We start from the raw sequence: 16770 nt of genomic DNA, 5'->3' as shown, positions 1-16770 counted from the left end.
CTGGTGTACCTGGTGCAACGGGTGCAGGAGGAGTTGGGTCTCCATATGGAAAGGATGGTCTCCCAGTTGGAGCTGGCATAGGTGGTGCAAGGGGAGTTGGATCTCCATATGGAAAGGATGGTCTCCCAGTTGGAGCTGGCATAGCTGGTGCAGGGGGAGTTGGATCTCCATACGGAAAGGATGGTCTCCCAGTTGGAGCTGGCCTTGGTGGTGCTGGTGTAGCTGGTGCAGGGGGAGTTGGATCTCCATATGGGAAGGATGGTCTCCCAGCTGGAGCTGGATTTGGTGGCGCTGGTGTGGGTGGTGCAAAAGGACCTGGGTCTCCCTATGGAAGGGATGGTCTCCCAGTTGGAGCTGCCATAGGTGCTGCTGGTGTAGGTGGTGCAGGGGGAGTTGGGTCACCATATGGGAAGGATGGTCTCCCAGTTGGAGCTGACCTTGGTGTTGCTGGTGTAGGTGGTGCAGGAGGAGTTGGATCTCCATATGGAAAGGATGGTCTCCCAGTTGGAGCTGGATTTGGTGGTGCTGGTGTAGGTGGTGCAGGAGGAGTTGGATCTCCATATGGAAAGGATGGTCTCCCAGTTGGAGCTGGCGTAGCTGGTGCAGGGGGAGTTGGATCTCCATATGGAAAGGATGGTGTCCCAGTTGGAGCTGGCTTTTATGCTGCTGGTGTAGGTGGTGCAGGAGGAGTTGGATCTCCATATGGAAAGGATGGTCTCCCAGTTGGAGCTGGCATAGCTGGTGCTGGTGTAGGTGGTGCAGGAGGAGTTGGGTCTCCATATGGAAAGGATGGTCTCCCAGTTGGAGCTGGATTTGGTGGTGCTGGTGTAGGTGGTGCAGGGGGAGTTGGGTCTCCATATGGAAAGGATGGTCTCCCAGTTGGAGCTGGCATAGGTGCTGTTGGTGTAGGTGGTGCAGGGGGAGTTGGGTCACCATATGGGAAGGATGGTCTCCCAGTTGGAGCTGGCATAGGTGGTGCAGGTGTAGCTGGTGCAGGAGGAGTTGGGTCTCCATATGGAAAGGATGGTCTCCCAGTTGGAGCGGGCATAGGTGGTGTAGCTGGTGCAGGGGGACTTGGATCTCCATATGGAAGGGATGGTCTCCCAGTTGGACCGGGATTTGGTGGTGCTGGTGTAGCTGGTGCAGGAGGACCTGGGTCTCCCTATGGAAGGGACGGTTTCCCCGTTGGAGCTGGCTTTGGTGGTGCTGGTGCAGGTGGTGCAGGGGGAGTTGGATCTCCATATGGGAAGGATGGTCTCCCCATTGGAGCTGCCATAGGTGGTGTTGGTGTACCTGGTGCAGGAGGAGTTGCGTCTTCATATGGAAAGGATGGTCTCCCAGTTGGAGCTGGATTTGGTGGTGCTGGTGCAAGTGGTGCAGGAGGACCTGGGTCTCCCTATGGAAGGGATAGTCTCCCAGTTGGAGCTGCCATAGGTGCTGCTGGTGTAGGTGGTGCAGGGGGAGTTGGGTCACCATATGGGAAGGATGGTCTCCCAGTTGGAGCTGACCTTGGTGCTGCTGGTGTAGCTGGTGCAGGAGGAGTTGGATCTCCATATGGAAAGGATGGTCTCCCAGTTGGAGCTGGATTTGGTGGTGCTGGTATAGCTGGTGCAGGGGGTGTTGGATCTCCATATGGAAAGGATGGTCTCCCAGTTGGAGCTGGATTTGGTGGTGCTGGTGTAGGTGGTGCAGGAGGAGTTGGATCTCCATATGGAAAGGATGGTCTCCCAGTTGGAGCTGGCGTAGCTGGTGCAGGGGGAGTTGGATCTCCATATGGAAAGGATGGTGTCCCAGTTGGAGCTGGCTTTGATGCTGCTGGTGTAGGTGGTGCAGGAGGAGTTGGGTCTCCATATGGAAAGGATGGTCTCCCAGCTGGAGCTGGCCTTGGTGGTGCTGGTGTAGGTGGTGCAGGGGGAGCTGGATCTCCATATGGAAAGGATGGTCTCCCAGTTGGAGCTGGGTTTGGTGGTGCTGGTGTAGGTGGTGCAGGAGGAGTTGGATCTCCATATGGAAAGGATGGTCTCCCAGTTGGAGCTGGCGTAGCTGGTGCAGGGGGAGTTGGATCTCCATATGGAAAGGATGGTCTCCCAGTTGGAGCTGGCATAGCTGGTGCTGGTGTAGGTGGTGCAGGGGGAGCTGGATCTCCATATGGAAATGATGGTCTCCCAGTTGGAGCTGGCCTTAGTGGTGCTGGTGTAGTTGGCGCTGGATTTGGTGGTGCTGGTGCTGCTGGTGCAGGGGGAGTTGGATCTCCATATGGAAAGGATGGTCTCCCAGTTGGAGCTGGATTTGGTGGTGCTGGTGTAGGTGGTGCAGGAGGAGTTGGATCTCCATATGGAAAGGATGGTCTCCCAGTTGGAGCTGGTGTAGCTGGTGCAGGGGGAGTTGGGTCTCCATATGGAAAGGATGGTCTCTCAGTTGGAGCTGGCCTTGGTGGTGCTGGTGTAGGTGGTGCAGGGGGTGTTGGATCTCCATATGGGAAGGATGGTCTCCCAGCTGGAGCTGGCATAGCTGGTGTTGGTGTAGGTGGTGCAGGGGGAGTTGGGTCTCCATATGGAAAGGATGGTCTCCCAGTTGGAGCTGGCATAGCTGGTGCTGGTGTAGGTGGTGCAGGGGGTGTTGGATCTCCATATGGGAAGGATGGTCTCCCAGTTGGAGCTGGCCTTGGTGCTGCTGGTGCAGGGGGAGTTGGATCTCCATATGGAAAGGATGGTCTCCCAGTTGGTGCTGGCATAGCTGGTTCTGGTGCAGGTGGTGCAGGGGGAGTTGGGTCCCCATATGGAAAGGATGGTCTCCCAGTTGAAGCTGGCTTTGGTGGTGCTGTAGCTGGTGGAGGGGTAGTAGGATCTCCATATGGAAAGGCTGGTGTCCCACGTGGGGGTGCGGCAGGCTCTGGTGGTTTTCATTTGGGAGGTGCAGAAGTAATGGGGTCTCACCATGGCAGGGATTCTGTGCCTAGCAGAGCTGCAGGTTATGCAGGTGGAGCAGGAAATGTCTTTTCCTCAGAACTTGGTGGTGTAGGTAGATCTGCAATGAGGGATACTGCGTCTCCCTATGGCAAGGACAGTGTGTCAGCTGGAGCCAGGGCTGGTGTGGATGGCATTGGGAGTTTGAGAGGTGATGAGAAGGGGTTACGTTCTGGAGGTGGTAAGGAAGATGTGATAGGTGCCGATGGACGAGGGGGTAAATATGGGCTGGATTCACGTCCTGGCAAGTCTTCTACTGGACGTGAAACCGGAAAGGGCACTGCCAGTGATTTCAGATCAGGGAGTAAAGGTTCATCTGATGACAGAAGTTCACTTTCACGTGAAGGAGCTGCCAGGGGTGGAGGCAGAGATCTAGGGCAGTTACGGTCCCTTCATGGCGCTAAATCTGCCTTTGGAGGGGCAGCGAGTAAATCCCTTAACAGATTTGTTGGTGGGAGGAGTTCAGGTAGGTTTGGTCAAGGTTCATTGGATTATGGTCAGATGTCAGCTCGTTATGGTGGACTTCCTTCGATAAACCAGCGGAAAGAGGAACCCAGCCTTGATTTTAAAACAAATGATTTCTTGAAGAACATAGAAAGTGTGGAAAAAAGGCGACATTATTGCCTTGATGATCTGAAAGGTATGTGTCGAATCCATGGCTTCTGTCCTCCTGGGCTTTGCATGTTGATCCTCACATCCCTAATCCTGGAGAGAAATGGGATCTTGTGCTTTAGAGAACTGCAGCTATATGTCACAATTTGGTTATACTATGATCTGTTCCTAATTCTACCACTGATTTGCTGTTGGACCTCACACAATTTGCTCAGCTTGCACTCCTTAAAAGTCTAAATTCTCTTTGTTTAAATTATCTAAACCAGGTATCATCTGTTCAATCAAATATGTGATTCAGATCCACATGGAGCAGACTTGAGTTCACAGACATATTAATTCCCATAGTGTTTCAAGGAATATGGCCATGTTTCTTTGATGTTTTTCCAATTTAAAACTTACTGTATCACTTTATTTGTCCTAAGATCTAGTGTAGATATCTTTTCTTCCAAGTTCTGGGAACAAATCTGTGCCTGCATATAATGGATCAATAGACTCATTGGGCCTGATTTAAAGTGCTCTTTTCTCTTGTAACATTAGAAGTAATAAGGTGTTGCATATAGTAGAAGGAGAGTAAAGTGTATGCAGCCATTTGACTGAGACCAATGGCTACACTGGCAAGATGATACTGTGAAAATACCTTCCACTAGACAGGTTGCTCAAGGCCCCATCCAACCTGGTCTTGAACGCTTCCAGGGATGGGGCATACATATAAATAAGGAAGAAAATCAATGGAACTGGAGTTAATAGGGAAGGAGGTGGGGTGTTTATTAGAAAGGGGATGAGGGTGTTAATGGAGAGCAGGGGAAAGAGGGGGTAGAGTTAGTGACACTTGGGGCTGTTTAGGAGGAAGTGGTTGGGCAGTCCTATATCTGCTCAATGCAGAGAAAAGAGTATTCTGCAGTAGCCCAGTTTTCCCAATGGCTCCCATACAGGGAGCCAGGAAAATCAGCAGAGACTTAAAATAGTGAATCTGTAGATAGATGATGCAATCTGTGGCGAATCCATTCCCCATGAGGTTGATGTTGGGGCTATATTGTATGCCAGCCAGTTGGCATGTCCCCTCAGTGCAATGCGTTCATGCCAGCTGGCCCAAAGCCTCGTGGTACAAGAACCTGACATAACTACAGTATATATAGCCCCAAAAGCTCTCTGTTTTCCTCCTGTGCACATGCATTTTCATCTATACATTTCTTTATCAGTGTTAACGCAGAGTTAGTATCTTCTCAACATCTTCCTTTCTGAATGTTCAGCACCACGCTGTCATGTCAACAAACAGCTACTGAATGTCAGAGTCCTGAAAGGGGAACCAGCTGAGCTGTCTTGCACTGTCAGTAAAGATGGAGTGACAGGAACCTGGTTTAAAGATGGATTGAAGGTGGGTATCTTCTAAGTGCTGTATTCTTTGATGAGCTCTGCTCTCTGGCTCTACCTCTTAGGTGGTGCGTCAAAGTGTCCTTCCCTCTACCAGTCTTACTCTAGTCTGAATACAGCCCTGGAAAGATTCTACAGGAACCTGTTGATAATGAAATTCTTGATAGAAATCCAGCAAGGTTTCTCCCTTTTACTGCTGCAAACCAGTTTCATTCTTGCTGACCATAGGAGCCTTTGTGTTTGCCATTCATTTTCACGGGTGGAGATGGTGTGGGGCACTTCCTTGCCATGCAATTCTTTACTTTTGGTGAATGAGAGAAATGTGCAAAGAGCAAGGGGGAAATCTTCAAAGGATACTTCAGAGGGATGTAAAGCAAAGAATGGTCTTTCAAATCAGTGCTTAAGGTCAAACGTAGGCATCCTATTCTAGGTTCCAACACACCACTGAATAGTAATTCCTGCTGTGGGATCCAGTCGTACTCGAACATGGACCCAAGTTTTTGTCATTAAGAATAGAAATAGAGAGCTTGGACATTGTACTAAAATGTTCTTTTAATGGACTTTAAATCAAGCCTTTGTGGTGAATATGTTGATGATGTTTCTGCAACATTACTGGATGAGTAACCTCAGAATATTACTGTAATTAAACATGTGTCATTCCTAAGCCTTTTCAGTTACATCTCAATTTCTTGTGTTTTGCTTTCTGTGCTTCACCTCGTAGTTAACCAGCATGGAGGGAGTCTGCTTTAAAAAGGAAGGTCTAGTCCACAAACTGGTTATTGACAAAGTGGAAGATATTCACGCTGGGAAGTACAGGTTTGAAAGTGGAGATATAAAAACCGAAGCTTCAATTTTTGTTGAAGGTGAGTCTACTCAAACTGCCAATGCAGCGTGCTGGGCTTGATGGGCTTTAAACAGAACACTTCTTCTCAGAGACCTATTGCTGGTTATTGAGAACTTTATTATAAAGAATAACTATGTAAATGGGAGATGGTTTTCATACAGGTTAGTGCCTTTTGTCTTTACAGATTTAAGTAGGGAGCTTTCCTGAATAGCTTCTATTACCTCAGAGATTTTTGGGTGCACTAATGCTTTAACAGGCGAGATTCCTCATTCATGTGTTCAGTCTATTTCCTATGAGAGATTTGCTCCCATGAAAAGGATGGTGTGATACCAAATATACCTTATGATGATCATCTCCTAGCAAAGTACATGAATATATATGAAGCACTGAGTGTGCAACTAAAGGTGAAGGTACAAATATGAGCTTCTAAGCGTTATTTGCAGCATCAAGAGGGAAGCCCTTCCCTCCAAGGTAAGCCTTATCCTCTTTGAATTGCAGATTTTAATGACCTTGTATGGCCTGCTTAGATCCTCCACAGGTTGACAAAGTGCTCCTCAAAAACTTAACGAGTGTTCCTACTGTGGCCAAGGCAGGGCAGAACGTAACCATCAAGATCCCTTTTGAGGGCCGGCTGCCAATCAGAGCAGCTTGGCTGAAGGACAAGATGGAGCTAGCAGATGACACAAGGATCCGTGTTGATAAAACAGACACCTTTACCAAGCTGTCCATCTCCAGCAGCGAGAGAAAGGACGCTGGGGATTACAAAGTCAGGCTGAAGAATGACAGTGGGGTCCTGGAGATCAACTTAAAACTTGTGGTATTTGGTAAGAGCTCCCTAACATCCACTGTGGTTTCCATGGTAAAGCTGAGGCAGGAAATCCATTAACACTGGTAACAATCTTATTTAGAGTTACCAGGTATTCCAAGATGAATTTCTCATCAAACCAGAGTACAAGCCAAGATTGCTGATGTTTTTCTTAGTCCAAGGTGACACGGATCTGGTTTGGTTTTGCATAGCATCAGCAGGTGGGTTTTGAATGTTGGGCAGCTGTGGGAGATGGGACTATGTGCAAGAGGCAAATCTAAAATAGATGATCAAGGCCAAATTCAGCCCTACCATAAATGTCTGAGCTCTTTTGGAAGACCAGAAATGGTGCTCTTCCTTTATAAGCAGGCTGAATTGGTGCAGTGCTTATGAGAGTAATGAGAGCAATGAGAGCATGGAGGAAGGGCCTGGCTTCCACCCAGCCGCTGAGCAGGAGGCAGCTCATTGACTCTCTGTGTTCATCTTTTCAGACAAGCCCCAACCACCTACAGGGCCCATCAAAATCGTGGAGAGCTCTGCAAACGACATCACCATTCAGTGGAAGCCCCCAAAGGATGATGGGGGCAAACCAGTGCAAAACTACATCATTGAGAGACAGCAGGTGGGCAAGGACGAGTGGGTGACTTTGGGAGAAAGCCCCAGGAGCTGCACCACCTTCACTACCAACAAAGTGGAGCAAGACATGAGCTACTACTTCAGGGTGAGAGCTGTGAATGCCGAGGGCACCAGCGATGCACTGGAATCGGAGGAAGTGAAGGCTGTCAGTAAGGGTAAGGAAGAACTTTCTGTAACAGTGTTCAACAACCATCTGGAAAATTCATTGTCAAAGATGACATCAAGGGAATCTCACTGCATTTCAGATGTTGCTACAGTCCTAAACTTGAATTGCAGCTCTGAAGTCTGTGGAGATTGCACATCAGGACTAGAAGTTTTCTGCAGGCTTTGGTGATGCTGAGCGGGGTGGTGTTAGGTTCTCAGTTCTGCTCCATTCTGAACTGGGAAGTGAGTTTCATAGGGGAAATGCAACACTGCATGAAGATCCAAGAATGTTTTTCCCAGGGTGGCTACACAGGGAATATGTGAGGCCTTTTCTTAACTCCATAGGCCAAGGAATGTCTCCCTTTTGTGCAGCAGTTTTCAGCATGATGACTTCCTTCCCCTGATTTCCAAACATCTAATTCTATTCTTTGTCGTAGAATCATAGAATAGTTAGGGTTGGAAAGGACCTTAAGATCACCTAGTTCTAACCCCTCTGCCATGGGCAGGGATACCTCACACTAAACCATCTCACCCAAGGCTTTGTCCAACCTTGTCCTTCCATGAGTTTAAATACTAGACCACTTTTGCCATGAGCATGAATGTAGTACTGGAGAGAAAGCAATGCTCTGATTCTGATTTTCATCGTTCTACATTCTTCTCATGATCATGAGAAGACCTGCATTTTGAATGCGTTAGCAGAGAGCTAAGAAAAGCTATTCTGTTTCTGGTTTTTACCATTAAAAGCAGGAATGATGCTGTCTTTATCTTACCATGTAAGAATGATATTCCTCACTCTGTAGGCTGACAGTGGAATTGTCACTTGTGATGGCAGCAGGTCATTAATGAAAACAAAATTGAGGAACACAGGTCCATGTTGAATTCTCTTTGTGTGGGGGATAGGATCCACGACCTCAGGTCTCAGTCAGGCTTTTAAAACACATCCGCATGAATACCTTGGGGCAATCAGAATGAGAAATGCCATAGGGCACTTTGTCATCTTGCAATGAAAACGTAGCTGTAATAACGAAACATTGACCTCTTTCTAGCTACGCCTGGTGCCCCAGATCCCCCTGAGGTTGTCAGTGCCAGCAGAGACGCCATCACAATATCCTGGAAAGCACCTCAGAAAAGCGGCAGTTCCCGAATTGTGGGGTATCTCGTTCAGAAGCGCAAGAAGGGTACCATGACCTGGCTGCCAGTCAACAGCGTGCCTATAGCAGGTGGGTTGCTTAAATCCTGGAGCAGACTGGAGGACCTGGAGAAGGTAAAAAGGTCAGCTGGGTTCTGGAGCTGCTGAGGATCTTACACCTTCTCACACCAGTGTTTCCCCTCTAATTCCTGAGCTGCTGCCTGTCCCCATCGCAACCACGTTCCTCCTGTATGAAGTTTTACCTTCTTCTCTTTCGTAGGGTGTATGTTTTCCCACAACTACATTCTTCTCACAACTAAGGTTTCACAGCTGTACCACAGCAAATCCAGCTCTTGGGTTTATATACAGCCGAATGCCTGGGATTAGGAGGATTATGATCTCCAGCATATGGCTGGAGAGGAGTGCAGACAAGCTCACTGCTGCATCCTCTATAAACAAACTGATGTCTTCAGTTTCTGGAGCTAAAGTCTTCATTCCATGTGCAGAACTACTGTCCCTAGTCCTTGCACTAGGACCTTGGCAGACAGGAATTTATAAGTGCAAGGACTATGTAAATACAATATACAAATGCAACGAATATATAAATGCAAGTAAGTGGTGTTTTGGTTGTAGCTAGCATTATCTACCAGGTGAAAGCTAGGACTTCTTATCTGATATAGAAGAGTTTAGGATTATCCCATGAGGAAAAACAGTATTTATCCTTTTTTCAAACTTCATAGCTCTCAAGTGCTGTTTGATTTGAAAGGAAATACAATGAACACGCTCCAGAAGCATGCACTTGGAGAGGGAAGGGCAGGGGAATCAGTGACAGCATCTATATGTGACTCCTGATGGCATACATCTGAGCCAACACTCTCCTTTTCATTCTGCAGACAAGAAGCTGGAGATGACCAATCTCAAGAAAGGTCTGCAGTATGAGTTCCGCGTGGCAGCTGTCAATGCTGCAGGCACAGGAGATGCCAGTGAACCGTCAAAGCCTGTTTTTGCACGGGATTCCACAAGTAAGTGCACTGCCCCCATCCTTCTGGCTTGGAATTGGTACATCTGAATGCAGACTGGTGATGTTAGTGGAGAGAGGATGGCTTCAAGTGCTTGGTAAAGGTATGTGAAGATCAAATAATTGGGAACATTTCATGGCAATGGATAGAATCCATTGTCAGCATGAGGAAGGAATGGCAGGATTTCCTGTGCTATGTCTTAGTCAAGATGTGGCAGACTCCATGTATGGGGGAGATGTACAGTGTGGAGAAGTATTCAGGATGGGTCGCAGACTGTTTCAGGGTTGATATCCAGTACGCTTCAAGTATGTAACCTGCTTTAAGTGGCCCTGCCTTGGCAGGGGAGTTGGACTAGATGATCTCCAGAGGTCCCTTCCAACCCTAATGATTCTGTGATCCTGTAATGTTGGGGAATCTCAGGAAGTGACTGAAGAAAAGGGGACAAAATTCCTAAAAAAATAACTTAAATAAAATTTCTCTTTTCAGAATCTCTAGGTCAAGTGCAGGACCTTCACGTGAGCAGCAGTGACAGCTCTAGTATCACCTTGACATGGAAGAGACCTGAAACGAATGATGGGAGTGATGTGAAGGGCTATGAAGTGGAAGTGCGGTCTTCTAACAACCTCAACTGGACCAAATGCAATGTTCTTCCCATAGAGACAACCACTTACACAGTCAAAGGCCTCCAAGCCAAGGAGATATACTTCCTGCGTGTGAGAGCCCTCAATGACAGTGGCCCAGGAGAAGCCGCAGAGCTTGAAGCTCTCCTTGGCCCTGCTCCCCCCGTCGGTAAGTCAAAGTGGGCTTTCAGAATGAGCAAGGTCATTCTATAGGCAACAGCATGCAGGCAAGGTCTGTAGGTCACTGACAAGCTTCTTTTAAGTCCCAGGCAGAAGGACAAGTACTGCATTGCTCCTCTACAGGATGGTCTTGTTTGGTCACATCATGAGGAAATTGAAGATAACTGATAATAAATGTGCAATGCACAGTGCTCAGCTCCTGTTAAAGATTCATTATGACAAAACCCCCTCCAAAACTGCTTTTTCTCCTCTTTTCTTTCCAACTAGCTGTTGGGGAAGGCATTAGGAGCATATCAAACGCAGGTGTGTGACTGTCAGCTGGAGACTGTAGTAATAATGTACAACTTTTCATTGCAATCACTGTCTTTTCCAGTTCCTCCAAGGTTACTAATAGATGACACAGTGAAAAGCTTCCTGGTTATAAAAGCAGGAAATACCATCCGAGTGAATATTCCCTTTGAAGTAAGTATTCAAACGTGTTAGTAAGAATTCCCCACCTGTTTTTATGTTGTACTCAATACCAGGCAGGAAAACTGAGCTTTCTTGGGGTGGAATTTTATTTACTAGACACTGAGCAGATTCTTTAAGCTGCATGTGCTGTGTATGCTCTCTGCATGTGGAAAACATGAGCAAGAATTCAGCTGTCACTCTTAGCATCAGTGCTATAAGAGATTAGGGTGACTCTTTAACCTCTGCAGATGGCACAGTGCTGGCCATCCAACCATCTCAATATTAGCATCATCTGGTACTCATCTGTCATACTTAGTTTAAAAATCAGTTCTTTCCCTCTGGCTCCCTCAGAAGACTTTGAGGTAACGTTTCTAGCCACATCTTAACTGTGTTTGTAATACTAAGCAGCAGGACTTCAGCTGTATGACTTGAGGAATGGATGCACTGAAATCCTGTCTGCTTAGACACGAGCTTGGAGTAACACAGATAAAGTCTGGGATATCCAAAAGAGGAGAGACCAAAGATGGCATAATGGAAACAAAGACTTTGAGGATGTTTCTTCTTTTCAAAGCCAGCAGTAGAAAAGATTAACTCCTGATGTCAGCTGCTTGTCCTGATGTCGCACACCTTGTTTGACATGGTTAACCTGAACAACTTATTCCAATAACAGTCTTAAAAGACACAGAGAAAGAGTTGCAAAGAAACTTTACAGCAGCCCTTTCTTTAGATCTCTTGCGTCCATCTTGCATCCATATTTCTAAATAGTACCTTAGGAAAATCACCATCCCTGGAAGTGTTCAAAAACTGAATAGACAAGGCCATCAGCAATATGGTTTAGTGATGGTCTTGGCCGTGGTGGAGTAATGGTTGGCCTTGATGATCTCAAAGGTCTTTTCCAACCTAATTGATTCTATGAGTCTATGTAGGTACACATTTTTGCAGGTATACTTTGAGCAACCTGCTCTAGTGAAAGGTGTCCCTGCCCGTGACAAGGGTTTTGGGACTAGATGAGTTTTAAGGTCCCTTCCAACCCAAACCAGTCTGGGATTCTATGATATGGGACAGGACAATGAAACTAAAGAATTAAAGCTGCAATCCGGAGGCAAAACAAGTGGGCCATAACTTGTGCTTTTCTTTACAGGGGTCTCCAGACCCAGTGGTGACCTGGTTAAAGGATGGGCATCCTCTTCCAAGCCAGGCTACAATAAAAACCAAAGATGATACCACGCAGCTGCTGATTGGAGCAGCTGAGTTCACTGACAGCGGCACCTACACCGTTGAGCTCCAGAATGGGTTAGGGAAAAGAGAAACGTTCAGCTTCCAAGTTCAAGTTACAGGTGACTCCCTCACTACCAGATATCCATGTAGATTTACTGCAGGTAGACCACAAACTGAGTTGATCGTGGTGAGCACGGGTGCAATTCAGTGCAGTTTTCCATGAGATTGGGTGGTGTCTGCAGGACAGAGTAATCCAGTGGTTAAAATGACACCTGGTTTCCCAAGTGACTTTGCTTAAATAGGGGAGTGCAAAACACAGGAGAGCAGATCATACCCGTGGTAACAGTCTACGGTTAGGCAGCAGCAGGCTGTAGGACATTTAGTCATAGCTACTACATCTCTATACGCTGTCTCACCAGGAGGTGAAAACATTCAACTGTACCACCCTCATCTCCTCCCTATAAGAAGGGAAGAGCCAAGCAATGCAGATGTAACGTGGCAGAAGTGCAGTTAATAGCTAATGAGTTGGTGTGACTGGCGAAGGAATCAAATCTTGTCCTTTCTAATGGCCAGGCTGTTTACTCAGCCCCCAGAACTAGAACATACTCCAAGTTTTTAGGGTTCTATACTGTGCCACTTTCCCTACATCTTTGATACTATTTGCCTTCATCTGACAGATATCCCGCAATCGCCTGGACCTATTCAACTGCAAGAGAATGTGCCAAACACAGTGACAGTCACCTGGGAGCCATCAGCATCCGAGAAATGGGAGAGAGATCTCTACTACACAGTCCTGAAACGTGAATCACAGAAGGGCACATGGCGTGTGGTGGGCGACCTGATCTACACCAACAAGTTCACGTTCACCCGCCTGATCCCAGGCCGGGACTACTACTTCAGAGTTGTGGCAAAAAACAACTTGGGAACCAGTGGTCCATCTGAAACTGTGCAGCCTTGGCGAATCCGGAAACCAAAGGGTAAATCAGCTTTTACAGGTGTTTGTGTGTGCTGTCCTGCTTTGTTTTGTGTATTGTTTCTAACACACCATCCTGAAATGGGGGTGGTCGCCTGGGAATGTTTAGTTGCCTAGAGAATGCACAGGGATACCCTAAGACCTTCCAGTGGGGCAGGGAAGGAAGTGTCATGACTGAAAGTCAGTCCTTTAACCGCTGCTTTCTCTTGCTGTGGAGCGGTATCTGAGCCATGCTGCTTGTCATTTACAGCTGAGTTTCACATCAAACCCCAGAAGTACAAGGGAGTTAATCAAAACCAGCCCCCAAGGTTCCTTGTCCCGTTGAAGCCTCACGTGGTGACCACCGGCAGCGAGTGCCACATGAGCTGTGCGGTTGGAGGCCATCCAGCTCCAAAGATCAGCTGGTACAAGGACAGTAGAGACCTCTCCACTGATCCCACCTATTTTTGCACGAACGACTTTGGAGTCTGCTCCCTGGTCATCCTGGGTGTCACGAAACAGGATGAAGGAGAATATATGGTAGAAGCCACCAACGAATCGGGCCGTGCGTTCAGCAAAGCCTTCCTCACTATTAAAGGTAACTACGATCCTTAATGCTCCTCTTCCTGCATGTCAAGATACATCACTGCTGTTAAGATGCCTTAAAATTGTAGCCATGCAGCTTTATTTACTGGCAAGAGCAATTTCCCATAAGGCAGTGGATATTTGGACTGCTTCATTGAATTTTTAATTATCTTACTAGACATCAACTATGAAATAGAAATGAAAAGGCAGGCATGAGAAAAGCTCTTGATTCCTACATGATCCAGGAATTTTGTTTTTCTTTTAGAAAAAAATATCCCACCTTCATTTATTAAGATAATGTCTGAGGTTTCTATAGTGCAGGAGCTGCAGAGCAGAAGGTCCTGCAAGATGTGCAAGGTTGGGTGAAGCAGTGAGGAAAGAGCTGGTGTTATGTGGCCAAAGGGAATGAGAAAGGAGGAAAGAGAGGGATGAGGTGTAAGTTAAATAGGGCCATCCAGATGTGAGTAGAGAATCAGTGTGTTTGACTGAGGATAGGACTGATCATAGAATCATAGAATAGTAAGGGTTGGAAAGGACCTTAAAATCATCCAGTTCCAACCCCCCTGCCATGGGCAGGGACACCTCACACTAAACCATCTCACCCAAGGCTCTGTCCAGCCTGGCCTTGAACACTGCCAGGGATGGAGCATTCACAACCTCCCTGGGCAACCCATTCCAGTGCCTCAGCACCCTCACAGTAAAGAACTTCTTCCTTAGATCCAATCTAAACTTCCCCTGTTTCAGTTTTAACCCGTTACCCCTTGTCCTGTCACTACAGTCCCTGAGGAAGAGTCCATCCCCAGCATCCCTATAGGCCCCCATCAGATATTGGAAGGCTGCTCTGAGGTCTCCACACAGCTTCTCTTCTCCAGGCTGAACAGCCCCAACTTTCTCAGCCTGTCTCCATACAGGAGGTGCTCCAGCCCCTGAGCATCCTCGTGGTCTCCTCCGGACTTGTTCCAACAGTTCCATGTCCTTTTTATGTTGAGGACACCAGAACTGCACACAATGCTCCAAGTGAGGATGGTCTTGTAGCTGTTCTTGTTCCTGGTGGTGGGTTATGCTTTTAGATAAATACTGCTGGTGATTTTACACAGTTCATTTTGAAATATCCTTTACTTTGAGCCATATGTTTTCCTTTGAATGCAATTCAGAATACCTTGGTGGGATTATATGAGTGGAGAAATGGGTCAATTCAGTCCCTGTAATCCTTTTGCAGACATCTCCCTTATTACAACATTGAGCTACTTCTCTCTTCCTCTTCTTTTCAGACTCCACCCTGTAGCATGACCTTCCTGAGACCATCCCTGCACTGCTGTGTAAATATGAAGGGTTTTATTGAGAACTGGTCTACACAAAGGCTATGTCTTTCTTTGCAGATGTGTGTTATAGTCCGAGTGCTTTCGTTTTCAGATCCAGTAGTTGCATTTGGAACATGATGCTGCACCGTAGCCAAAATTGGGGGAAAAAGCATTAAAAGAATTGTATCTCTTTGTAATGATCATGGCTTTCCACTAGACCTTTAAAGCACAGTTAGAAGCTTCAGGAACACAGAAGATGAGAGGAAAAATAATTGGCCAAAATGAAACTTTCCAAGGAGAACAAAGGTGGGAGAGATCATTCTGCCACCCCACTCACCTGTTGGCAGGCTGCAGCAAGAGTATTTCTTGACACCAAAGATCAATGAAGCCTTTTAGTGCGTGATTTTCTAATCCAAAGCAATCATATCAGATTCCATGTAATTCTCAGCAGGTTTCCTAATTGTGTTCTGCATTTATTCCACCGCCAGTAGCAGCCAAATCTTTTATTTTCCTTAACCTCTAAGCTGAAACCAGGATCTGCCTGCTAGTTTTATCTGGGCTATAAAGGGATGCATCCTCAGATTGGCCAACATGGGGTAGTGCTACTCCCAGCAAAAATTCATTGATGGGAATGATTGAAAACCTAGAATCAATTGTATTTGTGTGTGCAGATCAATGCTGTACTTAGAAGATCTACTGTAGCAAGTGCTGTAAACCAGGATGTATCTGTCCTAAACCATCACCTTTGAAACAGAACTGCCCCTACCTCATGTCCTTGCTGGAATGTTTTTGCCTAATGCAAAAAGAGGTTCAAAATCTTCCATGTTTGACCAGAAAGACAAGGTACCACCAGAGATCTTCTGCCATGGCTGGGGAATTCCACCACTGAGTGGAGGAGGAGACTGGAAAGCACAAATGTTATGAGGACTGTACGAACATACAGCCCTGGAGCCTTAGCACCAAAGGTACTTTGACAGCATCTAGACAGCAGGAGAGCGTAGATCAAAGACTCAAAGGCACTGGATCCTCAGACCCAGTCAAACATTTATGTGGGGCTGAAATGTTCTTTCTGCTGCTATTTTGTACGATGTTGTAGACAAAGCAACAGTAGATTATGAAATTAAACCATAATTCAGGCAATTGCATCATGAGTAAGTTTTTATTTTGGAGAAGGAAGCGCAGCCAATTCCTGACTGTAATCCCTGTCAGCCATGTAACGGCTGTGTGAGCTCACCCCTCACCCTGCGTTGTGTGCGTGTAGGCTCCTGTTTCACCTTGGGAGAACAGAAGAACAGCTACAAGGCTTTTACAAGTTTGGTTCTTGCTCATCTGTGGGGTGGCAGAGTGGTGCAGGCTCTCCTCGTGCTAACTAGGCTCAAAAGGACATGTGCACGGTGGCATGAGGCAGCACTTGCTGATGAGGATGTACCCATAGCAAGTGATGCCATGCCTCCTTCCTTGGAGCTATCACTGCCAGTTGCTATGTACATTCATGTGGCATGCTAACCTTCAGCAAGGGTCAGTTTATTCACAGTGTGATAACCCAGGGCTGCTCCTCACTGAGTGTTGTCTTCCATCGGGGCCCAGCTTCTGCCCTTGCTCCTCCCTTGGCTGCTCACCTGGTCCCATCCCTTCATCTCCAGGGAGTGGTGCTGTAGGATTGCGGAGTCCTCCAGGTGTCCCCAGGCTTCTGCAGAGCAGCTCTGTGGTTCCAGCTCCTTCAGAGGCCTGAGAAGCTTTAGATCTCCCATGAAACTCCATTTAAGAGCTGCCATTGGCAATGTCTTACCTCGAGCTAAAGGCCTGAACACTTCTTTCCTGGGTTATGAGGTTATGGCAGGAGTACACTCAAGAGAGCATCACCCTCAGATCATTGAGGATGGTGCCCTTCTGTGTGCTCCTGTAACTTAGATCCAAACATCATCAAATACCTAAAGG

General features: G+C 47.0%; 1 protein-coding gene across 1 annotated transcript in view; it reads left to right on the top strand.

Moving 5' to 3' along the window:
* Positions 1 to 15977, top strand: part of IGFN1 (immunoglobulin like and fibronectin type III domain containing 1) — a 30835-nt gene extending 14858 nt beyond the window's left edge. The window contains exons 14-28 of the mRNA XM_057424490.1: positions 28 to 2321; positions 2406 to 2751; positions 2827 to 3606; positions 4829 to 4953; positions 5671 to 5812; positions 6321 to 6617; positions 7090 to 7389; positions 8425 to 8598; positions 9401 to 9529; positions 10013 to 10315; positions 10700 to 10788; positions 11918 to 12113; positions 12672 to 12971; positions 13218 to 13544; positions 14803 to 15977. Coding sequence (XP_057280473.1) covers positions 28 to 2321; positions 2406 to 2751; positions 2827 to 3606; positions 4829 to 4953; positions 5671 to 5812; positions 6321 to 6617; positions 7090 to 7389; positions 8425 to 8598; positions 9401 to 9529; positions 10013 to 10315; positions 10700 to 10788; positions 11918 to 12113; positions 12672 to 12971; positions 13218 to 13544; positions 14803 to 14816 — 5816 coding nt within the window. The 3' untranslated portion in view covers positions 14817 to 15977. The remainder of the gene's footprint in view (positions 1 to 27; positions 2322 to 2405; positions 2752 to 2826; positions 3607 to 4828; positions 4954 to 5670; positions 5813 to 6320; positions 6618 to 7089; positions 7390 to 8424; positions 8599 to 9400; positions 9530 to 10012; positions 10316 to 10699; positions 10789 to 11917; positions 12114 to 12671; positions 12972 to 13217; positions 13545 to 14802) is intronic.
* The last annotated feature ends 793 nt before the right edge of the window (positions 15978 to 16770 follow it).

The sequence above is a fragment of the Pezoporus wallicus genome, unplaced genomic scaffold (assembly GCF_028554395.1).
Source record: "Pezoporus wallicus isolate ANWC-B61680 ecotype Strahan unplaced genomic scaffold, APGP_CSIRO_Pwel_v1 contig_9123, whole genome shotgun sequence".
In the NCBI taxonomy this organism is placed as follows: Eukaryota; Metazoa; Chordata; class Aves; order Psittaciformes; family Psittacidae; genus Pezoporus; species Pezoporus wallicus.
The sequence above is the reverse complement of the archived record's forward strand: the minus strand, read 5'-3'. Positions and strand labels throughout refer to the sequence as shown.